This window comes from Peromyscus californicus, unplaced genomic scaffold, assembly GCF_007827085.1.
Source record: "Peromyscus californicus insignis strain IS unplaced genomic scaffold, ASM782708v3 Scaffold_11__1_contigs__length_118956290, whole genome shotgun sequence".
NCBI classification, from domain to species: Eukaryota; Metazoa; Chordata; class Mammalia; order Rodentia; family Cricetidae; genus Peromyscus; species Peromyscus californicus.
The window spans coordinates 116,313,857-116,331,024 of NW_026294402.1; the positions used below are offsets into that span (position 1 = coordinate 116,313,857).

The window sequence follows — 17,168 nt, forward strand, 5'->3', positions numbered from 1 at the left end:
AGAGTTGGTTTTAGAATTCATTGCAATCTTGTTTTTTTTATCAGTAAAGTGGCTATTATTGGTGTTTGGGGGTCTTTAAGGTTGGATATATATTATGCTTAACATTTTTCTGTCTTTATCTTTACTTCTTTGTTCACTACATGCTATGTTTAAACCTTCTGCTTTCTTCATCTGAATACGTCATTTTTGATACCATCTTTGTGTTGATGTTTATTGTACAGAACTACAAAGCCTGCTCCACACCTGGATGGGTAAGCATCAAGTTATTAAAATATTGGGGAGTTATTTGGGTGATAAGCCTGAAAGACTGGTTGATCAGGGCTTAGTCTTTCATAGCTAAATTCTTCCTGAAGGGGCACAGAGGACAGTAGTTTTGAGAGCCCATCTCTCCTGTTACTAAAGAGGTCTTCACTTGTGCCCATGGGTAGGCTTCCCAGCCATGTGGTTTTGATTGTCTCTGTTGAGGTGATTTCTCAGTATGAAGTATACTCTGTTACCAGATTCTTAATAACCCTAGAAAGGCTAGGAGCCACTACAGAAACAGTCCTATTTTTTCTTCACATGAACGGTTGCTGTTTCTTGTAATGAAGTAGATTTCAGGTTGTCACTCCCTTATAGCTGGTTCGTAATACTTTGGTTTGTTTTCAATTCTGTGGATATGTTTTTTTGTGGCATTGTCCCAATTACTGTTCATAATGTAATTATCAGACTAATTTATTTCTTGAATTTATATTATGACAGGGTTCATGTTGTCTTTGGACTGGTTATTTCTGGTTTTGAAGTCATTGAACAGATTGAAAATCTGAAAACAGATGCTGCAAGCAGACCTTATGCAGATGTCCGAGTTATTGACTGTGGTGTGCTTGCCACAAAGGTGACGAAAGATGGTAAGAGCTTTTGAAGGGTGGAGGTGTAAAGCGTATGGCGACTTGAAGCTACCTTCTCAATTTCTAAGATCCCTTCTCAATTTCTGTGTGGATGGTAGTAGCGTTGGTGCTTCTGTGCCATGCCTTATCCCATCCACCAGCAGATACTGTCAGCTTCTACCTGGCTGCTGGCTTATCCAAGCCAGCCCATGCCTGTGTTATTGCAGTACCCTCATGCTACCTATCTTGCCTCTGTCTCCTTGTGTTCCCATGACCATTTATCAACAGGAGAGTCCTTGCTGGTTTCCTTGTTTTACTTTGGTTTGTCTTTAGCAGCTACCACAGTGACCCTCTTCAGCCACATTTCGTAAACACGTCCGTCTGCCTAGACACACCTACAGTGGCACCCTTAGCACAGAGGCCTGTGGTCTCTGTTGTCTTTCTTTTTCCTTACGCATTGTCCTCCGCCAGCCACGCCGACCTTTATTCTGACACTAAGGGACTTTGTGCCTGCCCTTGGGAGTCTAGAGCATTCTTTGTTAAGATATCTATAGGGCCTCTCCCTACTATAGGTCTCTGCTCAAATGTAAACTTAAGCTACCTGCATCTCTGTTCCCTTTACATTGTTTTTTTTCTGTCTTAGCTTTCGTCACTTGCCACACTTATTCAGAATATGGACTTCATGGTTGTAAGGGCTTTGGTATTTTTCAAGTTTGCAGACAACTCTATCATACATGTAACCGGGGAAAAGTTTAATTACGTCTTAGTCTTAGTCTGCTATGCATGAAGTAATTATATGATAATCAGCAGTCACGTTTTTCACTCTGAATGGTGTGCACTGGACTCAAGTACTAATGTTTTTGTTAATATCTATTAAAAGTTTTTGAGAAAAAAAGGAAGAAACCAACACATTCAGAAGACTCGGATTCTTCTTCCAATTCCTCTTCCTCTTCAGAATCATCCTCAGAAAGTGAAGTTGAACAAGAGAGAATCAGAAGGAGGAGACATAAGAGGAGGCCAAAAGTCAGACATACTAAAAAGAGACGGAAGGAAATGAGCAGTTCAGAGGAGCCAAGGAGGAAGCGCACAGTGAGCCCTGAAGGGTAAGTGTGAGTTGAGTGTCCGATTCAGCACACAGCCTGCGACAGGAGGCACAGTGACCACCCACAAGCTCAGCGTTCTTACTTATTCCACGTACAGAGGGACCTTTGGGTTTTCAACTGATGCCTGTAACAATCTAGGAGTGGTCTCGACGCCTCAGCAAAGATTGGTGGGGTTTCTGGTGAAGGTATTTCTGAACTTTCTTTTTTTTTTTTTGGTTTTTCGAGACAGGGTTTCTCTGTGTAGCTTTGCGCCTTTCCTGGGACTCACTTGGTAGCCCAGGCTGGCCTCGAACTCACAGAGATCTGCCTGGCTCTGCCTCCCGAGTGCTGGGATTAAAGGCGTGCGCCACCACCGCCCGGCCTGAACTTTCTTTTTTAATGTTAAAGTTGTATATTGTGTATTTAGAGATGTGTGTATATGATAGATGCACATGTGGAGGTCCGAAGACTGCTTGGAGGAGTGGTTTCTCTCTACCAGATGGGTCCCAAGAGATTAAATTCAAGACATGAGCCTTGGTGACAAGAGCCTCTATTCATTGAACCATCTTGCCAGTCCTAATGCCTGAAAATTCTTTTTCTTAATACAATATATTTATTCTCTGAGAATTTCATACATTAATTTGATCATCTACTTCCTAATCCCTCTTTAAATTCCCCACTGTCTCCCTCCTCTTTTTTTTCTGTTTTTTTCTCTCAGTAACCCGCTGAGTCCATTTGATATGGCCTAGATGTGCAAGGGGTATAGGCTGCCTACTGGGGCACAGGCAGTATACCAGGGTCCACACCCTGAAGAAAACTCGATTCTCCCTAAAGCATGGGCAATTGAGATGGCTCAGTGGCTTCTCACCAAGCCTGCCGACCTGAATTTGACCCCTGGGACACACATGGTTTAAAGAGGAGCCATCTCCTACAAGTTGTTGTCTCAATCCACATCATGGCACACTAGCACACCCAAATAAGTAAATAAATACAATTTAAAAAAAGGAAACTGTTATGCCCAGATTGGGACCCCAAAGACAAACCACCACAGACCTTAGGTTCAGAATGCAGTTAGCATGGTTTATTTCTGTTTGTTTACAAGCCGCGGACAGGGAAGCTCGATCCAAAGCACTCACTCGTAGTTGTGAGGCCAGGAGGAACTTGCTTTTTCTTTGTGTGGCTAGCTTTTTAAAGGCAAAATCCACAAGCCCTTCAGGGGGGTTGGGGGAGTTTTGCACGGGTGCAACTCGGATTGATTTATTTTTATCTCTGTTCTCTTTTAATTGGGCGAGGGTATGTAACCTTTGAATTTACTGGTTGGTGGTTACAATTTATTACTTTGGGGGCAGTCCAGCACAAGTCCCAGGCTTTGTCCTTGAGCCACCATGGGGGCTGGCTGGTCAAGCACATACTGCACATAACTCTAAGTTGGTGAGGGGCCCCAGAAAGTAAACATCTGGCTAAACTTTGAGCAGTCTTTTGTTCATGGCCCTCCCAGAAACTGCTTGCTCAAGTCTCAGGAAACTGAAATTGAGGCCTGATCTCTGAGAGAAGACTGAGCAGCCTATTATGGCATCTGCTTGGTCCTTTCAGAAACATTGCCAGGTGGTGGTGCACACCTTTAATCTCAGCACTCAGGAAGCAGAGGCAGCGAATCTGTGAGTTTGAAGCCAGCCTGGTCTACAGAGTGAGTTCCAGGATAGCTAGGGCTACCCACAGAGAAACCTTGTCTCAAAAAACAAAACAAAAAACCAAAAACCAACAAACAAAGGAAACAGCAGAATTGACAACTTCCATTTCAAGATTTTAGGTTTTTTTTTTTTTTAATAAAAATTTTCTTTGCTCTGGTTTTTTACTGTGTTGATGTTTTTATATATTGTAAAAGTCAACACTTCAGGATGAGTGTAAGTTTCGTTGTTTTATGTGCCTTTATTTTGTGAATACTAGCATCTAAATTGGTGGCTTGATTTATATTTTAGTTATTCTGAGAGAAGTGATGTGAATGAAAAAAGATCAGGTGACTCACATGCTAAAAGAGAAAAGCCAGTTGTCCGTCCAGAAGAAATTCCTCCAGTTCCCGAGAACCGATTTTTACTTAGAAGAGATATGCCTGCTGTCACAGTGGAGCCTGAGCCGTAAGTAGGCTGATGAACGTGTTACTCTTCTCCTGCTGTGTCCACTCACAGAAACCCCTTGCTCATGGTTTCAGGGAGTTAAGTCCATCACTGCAGAGGGTACCATGGAGCCGCCCACAGCACAGTGGCCAAGAAGCAGAGGGAAGGGAGTGCTGGCATTCAGCTGGCTCTCTCCTGCCAGCTCCTTTAATCTGTCCTAGCCCTAGCACATGGGGTAGTTAGGATGCCCAGTCTTGTAGGTGATTGGATGTCCAGTCAAGGTGATGGTGATGATTAGCTGTTACACTGTATTTTTTTGTTTCTTTGATGGATAAATCATTATTTCATTGCTACCTTACACTCACTCACCATGACTCCTTTTTGGAATCCACACTGGAGTACATAAACAGGTAAAGGAAGTGGACAGTTATTCACTGAAGAAGGGGTGTTTTGTTGTTTTGCTTACGTGGCTTTTGTCTGCTTATGGATCTTGCTGTGTGTTGCAGGCTGGCCTTGAACTTCTGATCTTTGTGCTTTATTCCCCCCAGAGTATTAGGGTTATAGGTATGTATATGCTGCCGTGCCTGGCAGGGAGAGTCAGTGCTTATTTAGAGGTCTTGGAAGGTTATACTCCTGGTCTTGCTGATTGGCCTTTTGTTCAGAATGGATTATCAGGCTGATTGAGCCCTGTGGATCCAACTGAGTGGTGAAATCTGTTTCACTTTTAATAGTGCAAAGTTAATTACATAGTGACTGGAGAGGAAATTTAGTATCATAATATTACTGTAGTTAATTTCCCTGTGTTGTGGCTTTAGGTTTAGTCTCAGAAAATACTATTTAATATACTTCATGTATTAGATTTAAATTCAGAAGTATTAAAAGGACATGAGCATGGTGGCATATGCATGTGGCCTAGCCATGGGGAAGATTTTTTTTTTAAACAAATGAAAAGATTTTATTTTTTTCTTTCTTTTTTTTATTCAGTGTGTCTTTCACATCATGCATCTTGATCACATTCATTTCCCTGTCCCTTCAAATCTGCCCTCTACCTCTGCAACCCTTCCCCCCAAATAAAACAAAATTTAAGAGAAAAGAAAAAATTTAGAATTTCATCATGGAAGCTGCTGTGTGACACAGTGAGTCACGCAGTAAACTCCTTTGTCTATATGTCTTTACTTGCAAGTGTTCATTGCAAAGTGTCATTGGTCTTGTTTGAGGCCTCTGTTTTCTACTACACTATCAATGCTGGGCCCTCATCGAGACTCCTTGAATATTCTGTTGTTGCCCTGTGTTGTGCAGATCCTGCAGCTTTGGGTCTGCGTGTCAGGCCCCTTCACATGCTCCAGCACATCATAGATGGGGTAGATATTGGCGTAGGCCAAGTCATAACCCTACTTCTGGGCCTGGGCAGCTGCAGGGTTGGCCAGCCTGCCAGTTCTCCCCTGTCCTCACCATCAAGGTGAGCTCCAGCATTGACTTGGCTAATTCACCCTTGTAGCAATGAGCGAGGGGTGGGGCCAGTTCTCCTGCTTTCACACCCTCAGGGTCAGCTCTTCCCCACCTACACCTTCAGGGCCAGCTCTACTTTGTTGCCCAGGTGAGGTTCAGGGGCCACTCTGCTGAGTGCTGCAGCTGACAAGGGGCTGGGACAACCCTTCTGCTCTTAGGATTCCAGGGCCCACTTCTCCACCTGTCTCAGGCATTGATTGGGGCTGGGGGTGGGCATCTCTCTTTCACCCATGCTGCCAAATATCAGATGAGTAAAGGGAACGGCTCTCCCTTGCATCAATGCGCCTGGGTCACCCACACCTGCAACAACAGGGCCAGCTCTGCTGTGCTGTCTAGGTGAGGAGCAGGGCCTGCTTTCCTGAGCGCTGTAGCTGGCAAGAGGGGAGGGTCATCTTGCTTGGCTGTGGCTGTTGCAGACAGTAAGGGGTTGGGGGAGCACAGGGGCATCTCTCCCCCACCCACACCATCACCTGACAGACAAGTAGTAGAGACAGCTCTCCCACACTTACAACTTTGGGGATGACTTGCCTACACCTCTGTGAACAGGGCTGGCTCTATTGTGCTGCCCAGGTGAGGTGCAGGGCCTGCTCTCCTGCATGCTGCCACTGGTGGGAGGTAGGGACAGCTCTCCTACTCTTGTTACTTCAGGGTCAGCTCCCCCACCTGCTTTAGGTGTTGATGGGCAGGGGGTAGGGGGCGTCTTTCCCCTACCCATGCCACCACAAGACAGATGAGACATGGAGACAGCTCTTTCATACTCACAATTCAGGGCTGGTTTACCCATACCTCCGCTAAGAGGGTTGGCTCTGTTGTGCTGCCAGGCTAGGTGCAAGGCCTGCTTTCCTGAGTGCTGCAGCCTGTGGTGGGCAGGGACAATTGGGGAAGATTATTTGACCTCAGGAGTGATGTTCATCCTGAGCAACATGGCAAGGTCTAGTCTCAAAAGAGGGAGGTGGGGAAGGAGAGGGAGAAGAGAAAAATATGTTACGTGAACAAAGATGCTGCAGTGCCTGGTGTAGCTAGAGTTTTCCTGCCTTGCCCACAGTCAGAACAAATCTTTGTCACCCACCAGTCCCCCAGCCGCTCAGACCCAACCAAGTAAACACAGAGACTTATATTGCTTACAAACTGTATGGCCGTACCAGGCTTCTTGCTAACTGTTCTTATAGCTTAAATTAATCCATTTCTATAAATCTATACCTTGCCACATGGCTCGTGGCTTACCAGCATCTTCACATGCTGCTTGTCATGGCGGAGGCTGGCAGTGTCTCCTTCTGCCTTCCACTTCCCAGAATTCTCCTCTCTCCTTGTCCTGCCTATACTTCCTGCCTAGCCACTGGCCAGTCAGTGTTTTATTTATACAGAACGATATCCACAGCAGCCTGGTGTAAGTCGGAAGTTCCTGTGAGTAGTTTAGGAAGCTGAGAAGTCAGGCAGAGCTGTACCCCTAGCCCTTCACAGTTTCTTGTTTGCTTTGCTTTGCTTATTTCCTTTTGAGACAGGGTCTTGCTGTATAGCTTAGGCTGGCATTGAAGTCCACCACAAGCTGGGATTACAGGCATGTGCTGGCGTGGTTGGCTTCCTCCACAGATCTTTTATTTTAAAAAAAAATCAAAGTAATAAATCAAATATTTACTTTTCAAATTACATATTTACTAATGGAATTCTTCTGGGGCAGGATAACTCCTGTGTAGAGCTCAAGTTAGTATTCTCTGTTAGAAGAGTTGTTAGAGCTGTTGATCTTGTAGTCTGCAATGAGAGTTCACACACTTCATGTTTTCAGGGTCATGTATGTAGCACTTGAAGTGCTAGTCGTGACTGTATCTGATGATGTGTGGTGCACTTCATAGCTGAGTGAGCTCAGAAATATGTGGATGGATTGAATTTCATATAATTCTCATGTCATGAATTATGAAACCTTGTATGGTAAAGACTACAGTTCTGCCTTGGAACATTGGGAAGACATTCTGGCATTTGCTCATTTTTAATGGTTATTACAACTTTTTCAGGAACATTCCAGATGTTGCACCTGTTGTAACTGATCAGAAACCATCTGTATCAAAGTCTGGACGGAAAATTAAAGGAAGAGGCACAATTGTACGTATGTTAGAACGTTCTTCTTTCAAAATGCTTACCTAAATAGTAATTTTTAAAAATTTATTTTAAAAATCTGAGGTTTAGTTTTAGGTAGAATATTTCTTCTGTCAGGCTTTGGTGGCAGATGCCTTTAATTCCAGCACTTGGGAGGCAGAGGCAGGTGGATTTCTGAGATTGAGGCCAGCCTGGTCTACAGAGCGAGTTCCAGGACAACCAGGGCTACAACAGAGAAACCCTATGTCCAAAAAAATGACTATTCCTCCTATTTAAGAAATCGTTTTTATTTCCCATAGTTTGGGAAGGTACTGCCATTGCATACATTTACAGCTGTGGATGAATTTAATTATTTGGTGATGTAATAATACATGAAATAGCATATTGAGAAATTGTAGTCTCTTGAGTAATGGAGACTGGAGTGTGTTAGGACTGCAGGAAGCTGTTATATAGGATCTCAGGTAAATGTCTTGTACCTGAAACACCTTCACACTATCCAGTTGATATAAATCGGTGCCTAGGTTAGACTTTTGCTGACTCTGTCTTACAGTTACAGTTGTAACATGAATTGCTAAACAGTCTTATTAATAAAAAAAATCCGGAGCCAGATATTAGGGTGAGGGCTGAAAGATCAGAGGGATAGAACAAGCCAGCCACAAGTTCTTACTGCTGGGAAATCCTCAGCCCAAGAGAGAGCTACTTCCTGTATACTCAACACCTATATCCTTTCTGTGCCCTGCCTTCTCACTTCCTCTCTCCGCCCAGCTACATCACTTCCTGTTTGCGCCCAGCTCTATCACTTCCTATCTGTCTGTACAGACCTCCAAACCTCTATGGTTAACTAGTGCTGGGATTAAAGGCGTGTGCTCTGTTCCCAGTGTGGCCTTGAACTCACAGAGATCTGGATGGATCTCTGCCTCCCGAATGCTAGGATTAAAGGCATGTGCTACCACTGCCTGACCTCTGTTTAATATAGTGGCTGGTTCTGTCCTCTGATCCCCAGGCAAGCTTTATTTGTTAGAGCACAAATAAAATATCACCACAGTCACTCACTGCCCTCTCTGTATTTCAGCGCTATCACACACCTCCAAGGTCAAGATCCCGTTCTGAGTCTGAAGATGATGACAGCAGTGAAACTCCTCCTCACTGGAAGGAGGAGATGCAGAGACTGAGAGCGTATAGGCCGCCAAGCGGAGAGAAGTGGAGCAAAGGAGACAAGTAAGTACCTGGAGTGTAAGCACAGCTTGGACGCAGAGCGCTAAATGCTGGAGAGTCACTGTCTGACATCTGTGTCAAGATGGCCAAAGGAGAAGCTAGTAGGAGCACATTGCTGCCACCTGAGACCAAGGGGTTCTTCAGTCAGGTGCGGCTTCTCTTTGCTGAAAGTTTGAATGGACTCTCAATTGTAGAAGTGTTCAGTCTTAGACATTACTAGTAGGTGTCTGACTTGACAGATAACCTTAGTCACAGGTGCGTGGATTGGTTAACAGAGCCTGCACCACACGTGAGTTAATCTCTGACTCCAAGGACTGTTGGAAAACAGTGGTTCCCCATAGTTTCCCAAAGGGGTCTGGCTCCAGAATAGCTAGTGGGAAAGTAATTCTTCATGGGAGAATTCTGGTTTTTCCGAAGGCATCTTAAGAGAATGGTTTTGAATTGAAAGAACAAGGAAAATGTGGGCAGCTGCTGTGTAGAAATAGCATAGACGTGGTGCTGAGGACTTTCACTTGTGAGCTGTATCTTCACCTCTTAAGGTCATAAAGTTTTTGTCAGTTTTTGTGTCGTTGTGTTTGATTTCTGTTGTAATTAATAGGAGCTTAGGACGAAGTGTTAATTACCACAGTGAAGTGGAGAGAATGTAGTTGTCATTTCAGCATTTAAATAGGTTCCCACTAAGGACATTTCTGTGTTCGTGTGACTTACTTAGTTAATGAAGCTGGGCGTAGTGATGCTTGCCTTTAGTCTGAGTATTTGGGGAAGAGAGGCAGGCACATGCATCTTTGTATATTCAAGCCTGGTATACATGGTGCATCGCAGGCCAGCTGGGGCTGTATACTAAGACATCTCAAAAAGAAAGAACATTTTAAAAAACAAAACTGGGCTGGAGAGATGACTCAGTGGTTAAGAGCACCGAGTACCTAGGTTCAGTTTCCAGCAACCATATGGCAGCTCACAACTGCCTGTAACTCCAGTTTCAGGAGATCTGACACCCTCACACAGACATACATGCAAACAAAATACCAGTGCACATCAAATTTTTAAAAAGTGAAAAAATAAATAAATAAATAACCCAGCTTTTTAGCCAGGCCTGATGGCACTATAATCCCAGTGCTTGGGAGGTTAAGGCCAGCCTGGGCCACATAGTGAGTTCCCGGCCATCCTAGGCCACATAACAGGAACCTGTCTCACCCAAAAACAAAGGGATTAGGAAGATAGCCCAGTTGCTAAAATGCTTGCCTTGCAGGCATGAGGACACCAACATATGTGTAAAAAGCAAAGTGTAACAGTAAGTACTTTATATTCCAGTGCTGGGGAGGTGGAGACAGGAGGATCCTTGGGGCTTTCTGGATAGCAGTCTGCTGTATTGATGAGAGACTCTCTCAAAGGAATTAGTATTCCTAAGAGTGGCACCTGAGGTGCCCTCCACATGTGCACACAAGCATACATGTGCACATGGATTTTTTTAAAAGAAGAAATTTTTAAGAAGACTCGTGAGGTTGAGTCAAGGCTGGGTTTCTAGCTCTGTGGTAGAGTGCTTGCTTAGCATGCATCACCTGAGTGATGCCCAGCACCACAGAGACAAGTCGTCCAAGTTGCAACTCTGTGTCTGTAGAAACTCCTCAGTGAGGTTGCTTGAGAACCTGGTTTCACTCTCTCAGAAATTGCTCTTGGAGGGAGAAGGTTGTGAGCAGATCATATGGGAGTCATGTCTCCCTAGGACTCTGGTTAGTTGATGTGTTTTTCACAAACATTCAGAGTCTTTGATTCAATTAAAAACAAGAAGAATCTTGTGAGTCTAATAATAGTTGTCATCGCTCTGGTTCATGTTAAAGTATGGAGTGAGGTACTCTGTTGTTAGTAAGAAGTGTGTTGTAAGACGCAGAAAGTGTTTGCAAATAACTGCATGCACATTATGCCTCCCACTTACAGGCTAAGTGACCCCTGTTCAAGCCGATGGGATGAAAGAAGCTTGTCCCAGAGATCCAGATCATGGTCCTATAATGGATACTATTCTGATCTTAGTACAGCAAGACACTCTGATGGTCACCACAAGAAACGCAGAAAGGAAAAGAAGTTTAAGCATAAAAAAAAAGCTAAAAAGCAGAAGCATTGCAGAAGACACAGACAGACAAAGAAGAGAAGAGTAGTTATGCCACCTGACTTGGAACCCTCAAGATCTTCCACCCACCGAATGAAGTCCTCTTGCGATAGAGAAAGGAGACCTCGTGCCTCCTCCTCCACCTCCTCCTCCTCGCATCTCTCATCAAAGCGGGACTGGTCTAAATCAGACAAGGACGACCAGAGCTCTTCAACCCACTCCAGCAGAGACTCCTACAGATCCAAGTCTCATTCACGGTCGGATTCTAGAGGGAGCTCGAGATCAAGGGCTCTGTCAAAGTCCTCATCACTTTCTCACAATAGATCAAAGTCCAGATCTAGTTCCAGGTCAGGGCACCGAAGAGCATCATCAAAATCACCAAAAAAACCTGCTCATTTGAGTGAAAATAAGCCAGTTAAGACAGAACCTTTAAGATCATCGATGCCACAGAATGGAAATGTGCTAGTACAGCCAGTGGCAGCCGAAAATATTCCTGTAATACCGTTGAGTGACAGCCCTCCCCCTTCTAGGTGGAAGCCTGGACAAAAGCCCTGGAAGCCCTCTTACGAGCGGATTCAGGAGATGAAGGCTAAAACAACCCACCTGCTGCCTGTCCAAAGCACATACAGTTTAACAAATATTAAAGAGACTGGGAGTTCATCATCCTATCACAAAAGAGAAAAAAATTCAGAAAGTGATGGGAGTGCTTATTCAAAGTACAGTGATAGAAGTTCTGGGAGCTCAGGAAGGTCAGGGGGCAAGTCCTCTAGGAGCAGGTCATCCTCTAGGTCATACACAAGGTCAAGGTCACGAAGTCAACCTACTTCATGCTCGCGGTCTAGGTCTCTGTCATCTAGGTCTCACTCACAGAATAAGTACAGTGATGGTTCCCAGCGCAGTAGGTCATCTTCATACACTTCTGTTAGCAGTGATGATGGAAGACGAGCCACGAGGACATTTAGATCCAGTGGGAAAAAAAGTGTCACCTCAAATAAAAGACACCGCAGCAACTCAAAAAAGATACTTCACAGTAAATATGTCAGAGCCAGAGAGAAGTCTCCATGTCATAGAAAGTATAGTGAAAGCAGGTCATCTTTAGATTCCTCCTCAGACAGTGAACAGTCCCATGCTCAAGCAGTGCACTCAGCCCCAGAGAAGGAGAAGCAGGGGAAAACAGAAGTATTGAGTGATAGGCAGGGGAAAAGCAGAGAGGAAGGGCAATCCAAGCCTGAATGGGAAAAGAGAACTTTAAAAGAGAGTCTTTCTGGTCTCTCTAGAGACGGCAGTAAGTCTAAAGGGAAGAATTGTGCTGGGAGTAGATGGGACTCTGAGTCGAACTCGGAACAAGACATGACTAAGAACAGGAAAAGTGATCCTGGGAGATGTTCTGATAAGGAAGAGGGTGAAGCCTCTTCAGACTCGGAGTCAGAAGTTGGTCAGAGTCACTTCAAAGCCAAACCCCCAGCAAAGCCTTCAGCAAACACTTCTCTGCCTGACAGTAATGGGGCCTGGAAGTCTAGGAGACCACAGTCTCCAGCTTCTGAGTCAGAGGGCTCCTGGTCCAACTTGGGAAACGTTAGAGCAGAGCCCCAGAAGCAAAAATGCCCAAAGGATAGTCTTAAAGGGGATCACACAAAAAAGGTGAGAGAGAAATTGAAAGCCAAAAAAGACAAAAAACACAAGGCTCCGAAACGGAAGCAAGCCTTTCACTGGCAGCCTCCACTGGAGTTTGGTGACGAAGAGGAGGAGGAGATGAATGGAAAGCAACTTATGCAGGAGCCAAGAGAAAAAAAGCATGTCTCCGAGAAGTGTGAAACTGTAAAAGACAATATTCCAAAAGTAGAGAAAACCTGTGATGAAGGCAGCTGTCCCAGTAACCCTAAGAAGGATACTTCAGAGCACGACCCACTTGCAGAGGGTGATCGGGATCCCAGCTCTTGCCCTGCACCTCCGAAAGTGGAGGAAAATGCTACCAGCTCTTCCCCTAGCACCCAGCACGTTGAAGAGCATGTCCCAGGTGGAGGGGAGGATGTGCTTCAGACAGATGACAACATGGACATTTGCACCCCGGATAGGAGTTCTCCTGCAAAGGGAGAGGGAGTGTCCCCATTAGCAAGCCACAGGCTGGACAGCCCAGAGGTGAGCATTATTCCAGAGCAGGTTGAGCACATGGCACAGCCCAGAGCAGGAGGGAAACAAGAAAGCATTGTGTCTGAAAGTAAAACCTCAAGTGAAGGTGGGAAACAGGACAGTTCTGCCAGCTTGGCCAGTCCTGCAGAAATTGCTGGAAAGAAGGAGGGGGCTGAGAAGAGCCAGATGAACCTCACAGAGAAGTGGAAGCCATTGCAAGGTGTAGGGAATCTGGCAGTGCCTACTGCAACCACATCCAGTGCGCTGGATGTGAAGCCATTGGCTCCTGTGCCTGAAGTGAAACCACAAGGCTTGAGAATAGAAATCAAAAGCAAAAATAAAGTTCGGCCCGGGTCTCTCTTTGATGAAGTAAGAAAGACGGCACGCCTAAACCGGAGGCCACGGAATCAAGAGAGTTCCAGTGATGAGCAGACACCTAGTCGGGATGGTAATAGCCAGTCCAGGAGTCCACACAGATCTCGAAGTAAATCTGAAACCAAATCTCGACACAGAACAAGGTCTGTCTCCTATAGTCACTCAAGAAGTCGATCTAGAAGTTCCACATCATCTTACCGGTAAGAAATTTCACACCCCCCCTCCACCCCCAATGTCATTTAGCTCAGAACATAAATGTGATCATTGTTTCCAAATATCTGACAGGGGAATAAGAAGCATTATTCCATGTGACCAAAACTACAGATAGAGGACATAGATAGGAAGTGGGCATTTCAGGAGAAGAAATTTGGGCTGAGTTAAAAAGACCATCATTATCTGTAGTTTTATCACTTGGACAGTGAAAGTTCTCTTGCCATGACCAGTGACAAGTCCTCCATTTTCAAAGGTGTAAAGTGGCTGGCTTTTTTGCCTAGGTTGCCGTGCCTTTGCAAAGAATCCTTAGAGCAGAATCTGCAGGGCTTAGGGATTGTTGATCTAACTACCCTTTTACACATGTGGAAGGTACATGCCATGCATGCAAAGTTGCCGTCCAAGGCAACTTTGTCTAAGTTTATCAAGTTTTGTGATGTGTTCAAATTTTTGTTCAAGTTTCATCCAGCATTTGTCGTCAAGATAGACTGAAGAATACAAAGAATGAGAGTGCCAGCTAAAAAAGGGCGGGGAGGGGGTGTCATGGTAACAGGAAACCAGTGAGTAGTTACAGTCATGAGCATGGAAGCATACTTATTGCAGTCTTTTGTGGCTTTTCCTTATTTCATTGTTTGCTTAAGCCGTGGTGGCTTCTTCTGGGCTACTTCTTTGCAAGTTCATGGCTGTCACTGTGCAGAGTTTGAGGGAGACTTTATCCTGGTTGTGCTTCCCTCCTGGTTGTGCTTCCCTCCTGCCCCACTGTCCATCCTAACTGTGGGGAGTACACACATTCTTTCTCACTCATTTCCATTTTAGATCAAGAAGCTACTCTAGAAGCCGGAGCAGAGGCTGGTACAGCAGAGGCCGAACCCGAAGCCGGAGCAGTTCCTATGGAAGTTTCCATAGCCATAGGTAAGCTGTAGTCTTGCCTTGCTGTGTGGTGCCCTGTCACTTGCAGTGGACCCTTTCTGGGACAGAGCAGGACAGCTGTAGATCTGTCCTTGTCAAATACCACACTGATCTGTTTCTCATCCAGCTCTTGGAGCTCTGAACTCTTCCTGGATGTTCCTTCTTCAGAGTGAGGCAGAGAAACGTTAGTATGGAAAGGCCATGTCACTCCTACCTCCTTCATACATAGATCCTCCTGAGGGTCACAAGCACAGACACCTCTTGACCTACTTAGGGGTTAAAGTGAGGAAACCAAGAGGAAAGTGTGTGCTAGAGGGCAGGGCGTGCATTTTTTCTTCCCAGGTGCTTTTCCCTTTGGCATTTTGAAGTATTTTCTGCTGTGGCCACTCATGAAAATGGCCCTTTTCTCTTCCCACCCAGCTGAGAGTCTCCCCAGAGAACTACATAAAGCTTTATGAAATACCAAGGTTTTTAAAAAGAAAATCCAATATACTTGTGATAAAAACAAAGTAAAGAGTTAAAAGATTTCACTGTATTTTCACTTTGATGGACAAAAATGTGTAGATTGTTAATGTGACCTGTGCCCTAATGCACAAGGTGAGTCCCTCCTGTGGTTCATCCTAGGACATCCAGCAGGAGCAGGTCCAGGAGCAGCTCCTATGACCCTCACAGTCGCTCCAGGTAAGTGGCAGTGGGAGGCCCCAGTGTGCTGGAGTGGGAGGGCTGGCGTGTAGTGCTGGGGCTTGACCCCAGGGCCTAGGTGCAGTACACAACACGTCCTCTGCCATGAAGCTTACCTCCCCAGCCTAAAGGTTGGATTTTTCCATCAAATAACTTAAATGCATGTTTACCGTTTGAAATCACACCCTTTAAAATGAGATCTATCTGTGGCCCACTGTGTGCAACAATGTCAAATTGTAAGGGCAGGTGCTTGTTGAATATACTTGCATAATAAGATCCAGACTCAGACAAACTAACTCAGGGTTAATTTTGTGATGTTTTTCAATGCAGAAAAGAAATTAGCATTTTTCTCTTTAACATGGTAAGTCCAGTTGGGGGCAATTGCTGGATGTTTCTGGAACTTCTTAGGCAACTGTCCTCACACCGCCATAGCGTGCCCATGTGAGCTAGCACCATCTGACAGCCCTAAAAGGAGACTCTCCATATTGAGTGAGGAAACACAATGCGTGTTGTTTCTGTTTAAGCAGATCCTACACTTATGATAGCTACTACAGCCGGAGTCGCAGCCACAGCCGCAGCCAGAGGAGTGACAGTTACCATCGAGGTAGAAGTTACAACAGGCGGTCCAGGTGGGTCCCGATTTAGAACACTACAAGTGACTGGGCACTTGGTGCCAGTGGACTGTCAACGCATCTCTTCTTGAATTCCATTGGCCTGCAGTGAATAGTTGTTAGTTATTATTTTATAGTTGTTAGTTATTATTTTATAGTTGAAACTAAAGTGGGTTTTCAGACACTCATATAGCTTTGACCAAATATTTCTTTTGGAAGGAGTAAGAAGACCAAAATTATGGCTCACTTCTGAAAGTCCGGCTAATTTACTAGAACGGCCAGTTTGTCATTTTATTAAATTAATCATAATTATTTGTTTCAGCAGCACGCACGGTTAAGGTTTATATTTTATCATTTATTTAATAAGATGTAAAACTTTATAACAACTTTTGTATTGTCCCTTGCTGGTGGCTGCTGTCACCCTCCCTCATCTATTTCAACTCCAGAAACCTTTCTACAGACAGTGCATGTGACCAGTCTCTTGCTTGAACTGTTTCAGGGAATGCTAGCTGTCTTCACAAGTCCAGGAGCCTTAGCACTCTTGTACATGAACCCTTCCAATTACCAGCTCCAGTTCCAACATCCTATAATGTTCTAGAACCTTCTGCCCAGAAACACAAGTGCCATCTCCATCATTTCTGGGTTTTTTTTTTTTTTTTTTGGTGTCTTAAAGTGATCATGTAACACCCACCCCAATCCCCTGCTTCCCAGTAGGTCTCCACTGCAGCCCATTGCCCTGGGAGACCCCCACCTCCATCCCACTGCTAATTCTGAGGTGCATTCCTTCCTGAGTGTACCCTTGGGTTGTCAGTGCACTGACCTACCTGTCCACTGTCCCACGCTGTCCTTGAGCCCTTAGATGGTTTGCTCATTTGTGGTGGGATGATGCCTACCATGACATGTTGACTAGCTCTCAGAAAATACTCTTACATGAACTGAATGATGACCATAACCAAGCCCATTGGCTAGGATCCTAATGGTTTTGTTCACATGCAAACCCACACCCACTTCTTTAGTGAGACTCTATACCTTTAACCTCTTCCCGCTTCAATCTAATCCAATGTTGATGTTCACTGGGGTGTAGTAAAAAAGTAGTTTGCTCAATTTTATGAATAGATTTCAAGTAAATTTAAAAATAAAACCTCACTATTGTGAGGTTTGTTATCTTAACCTTGATTTTGCTACCATTTGCCATTTTAAACATCTTTGAAAAGCCCATAGTGTTGCCATAGTTAGAACCCAAATAATAGGAGTTAAAGGCTTTTGTGTTG

At 44.7% G+C, this 17,168-nt stretch overlaps 1 protein-coding gene across 9 annotated transcripts in view; it reads left to right on the forward strand.

Annotated features, from left to right (window-relative positions):
• Nktr (natural killer cell triggering receptor) overlaps window positions 1–17,168 on the forward strand; it is a 40,883-nt gene that overhangs the window by 21,189 nt on the left and 2,526 nt on the right. For 4 of the 9 annotated variants that reach the window (XM_052724861.1, XM_052724838.1, XM_052724878.1 and 1 more), the window contains 10 exons: window positions 222–251; window positions 742–887; window positions 1,747–1,969; window positions 3,928–4,083; window positions 7,581–7,668; window positions 8,735–8,880; window positions 10,813–13,686; window positions 14,513–14,608; window positions 15,230–15,286; window positions 15,811–15,915. In XM_052724861.1, the coding sequence (XP_052580821.1) occupies window positions 222–251; window positions 742–887; window positions 1,747–1,969; window positions 3,928–4,083; window positions 7,581–7,668; window positions 8,735–8,880; window positions 10,813–13,686; window positions 14,513–14,608; window positions 15,230–15,286; window positions 15,811–15,915 (3,921 nt within the window). The remainder of the gene's footprint in view (window positions 1–221; window positions 252–741; window positions 888–1,746; window positions 1,970–3,927; window positions 4,084–7,580; window positions 7,669–8,734; window positions 8,881–10,812; window positions 13,687–14,512; window positions 14,609–15,229; window positions 15,287–15,810; window positions 15,916–17,168) is intronic. The other 5 variants (XM_052724884.1, XM_052724853.1, XM_052724892.1 and 2 more) reach the window with 2 other exon arrangements.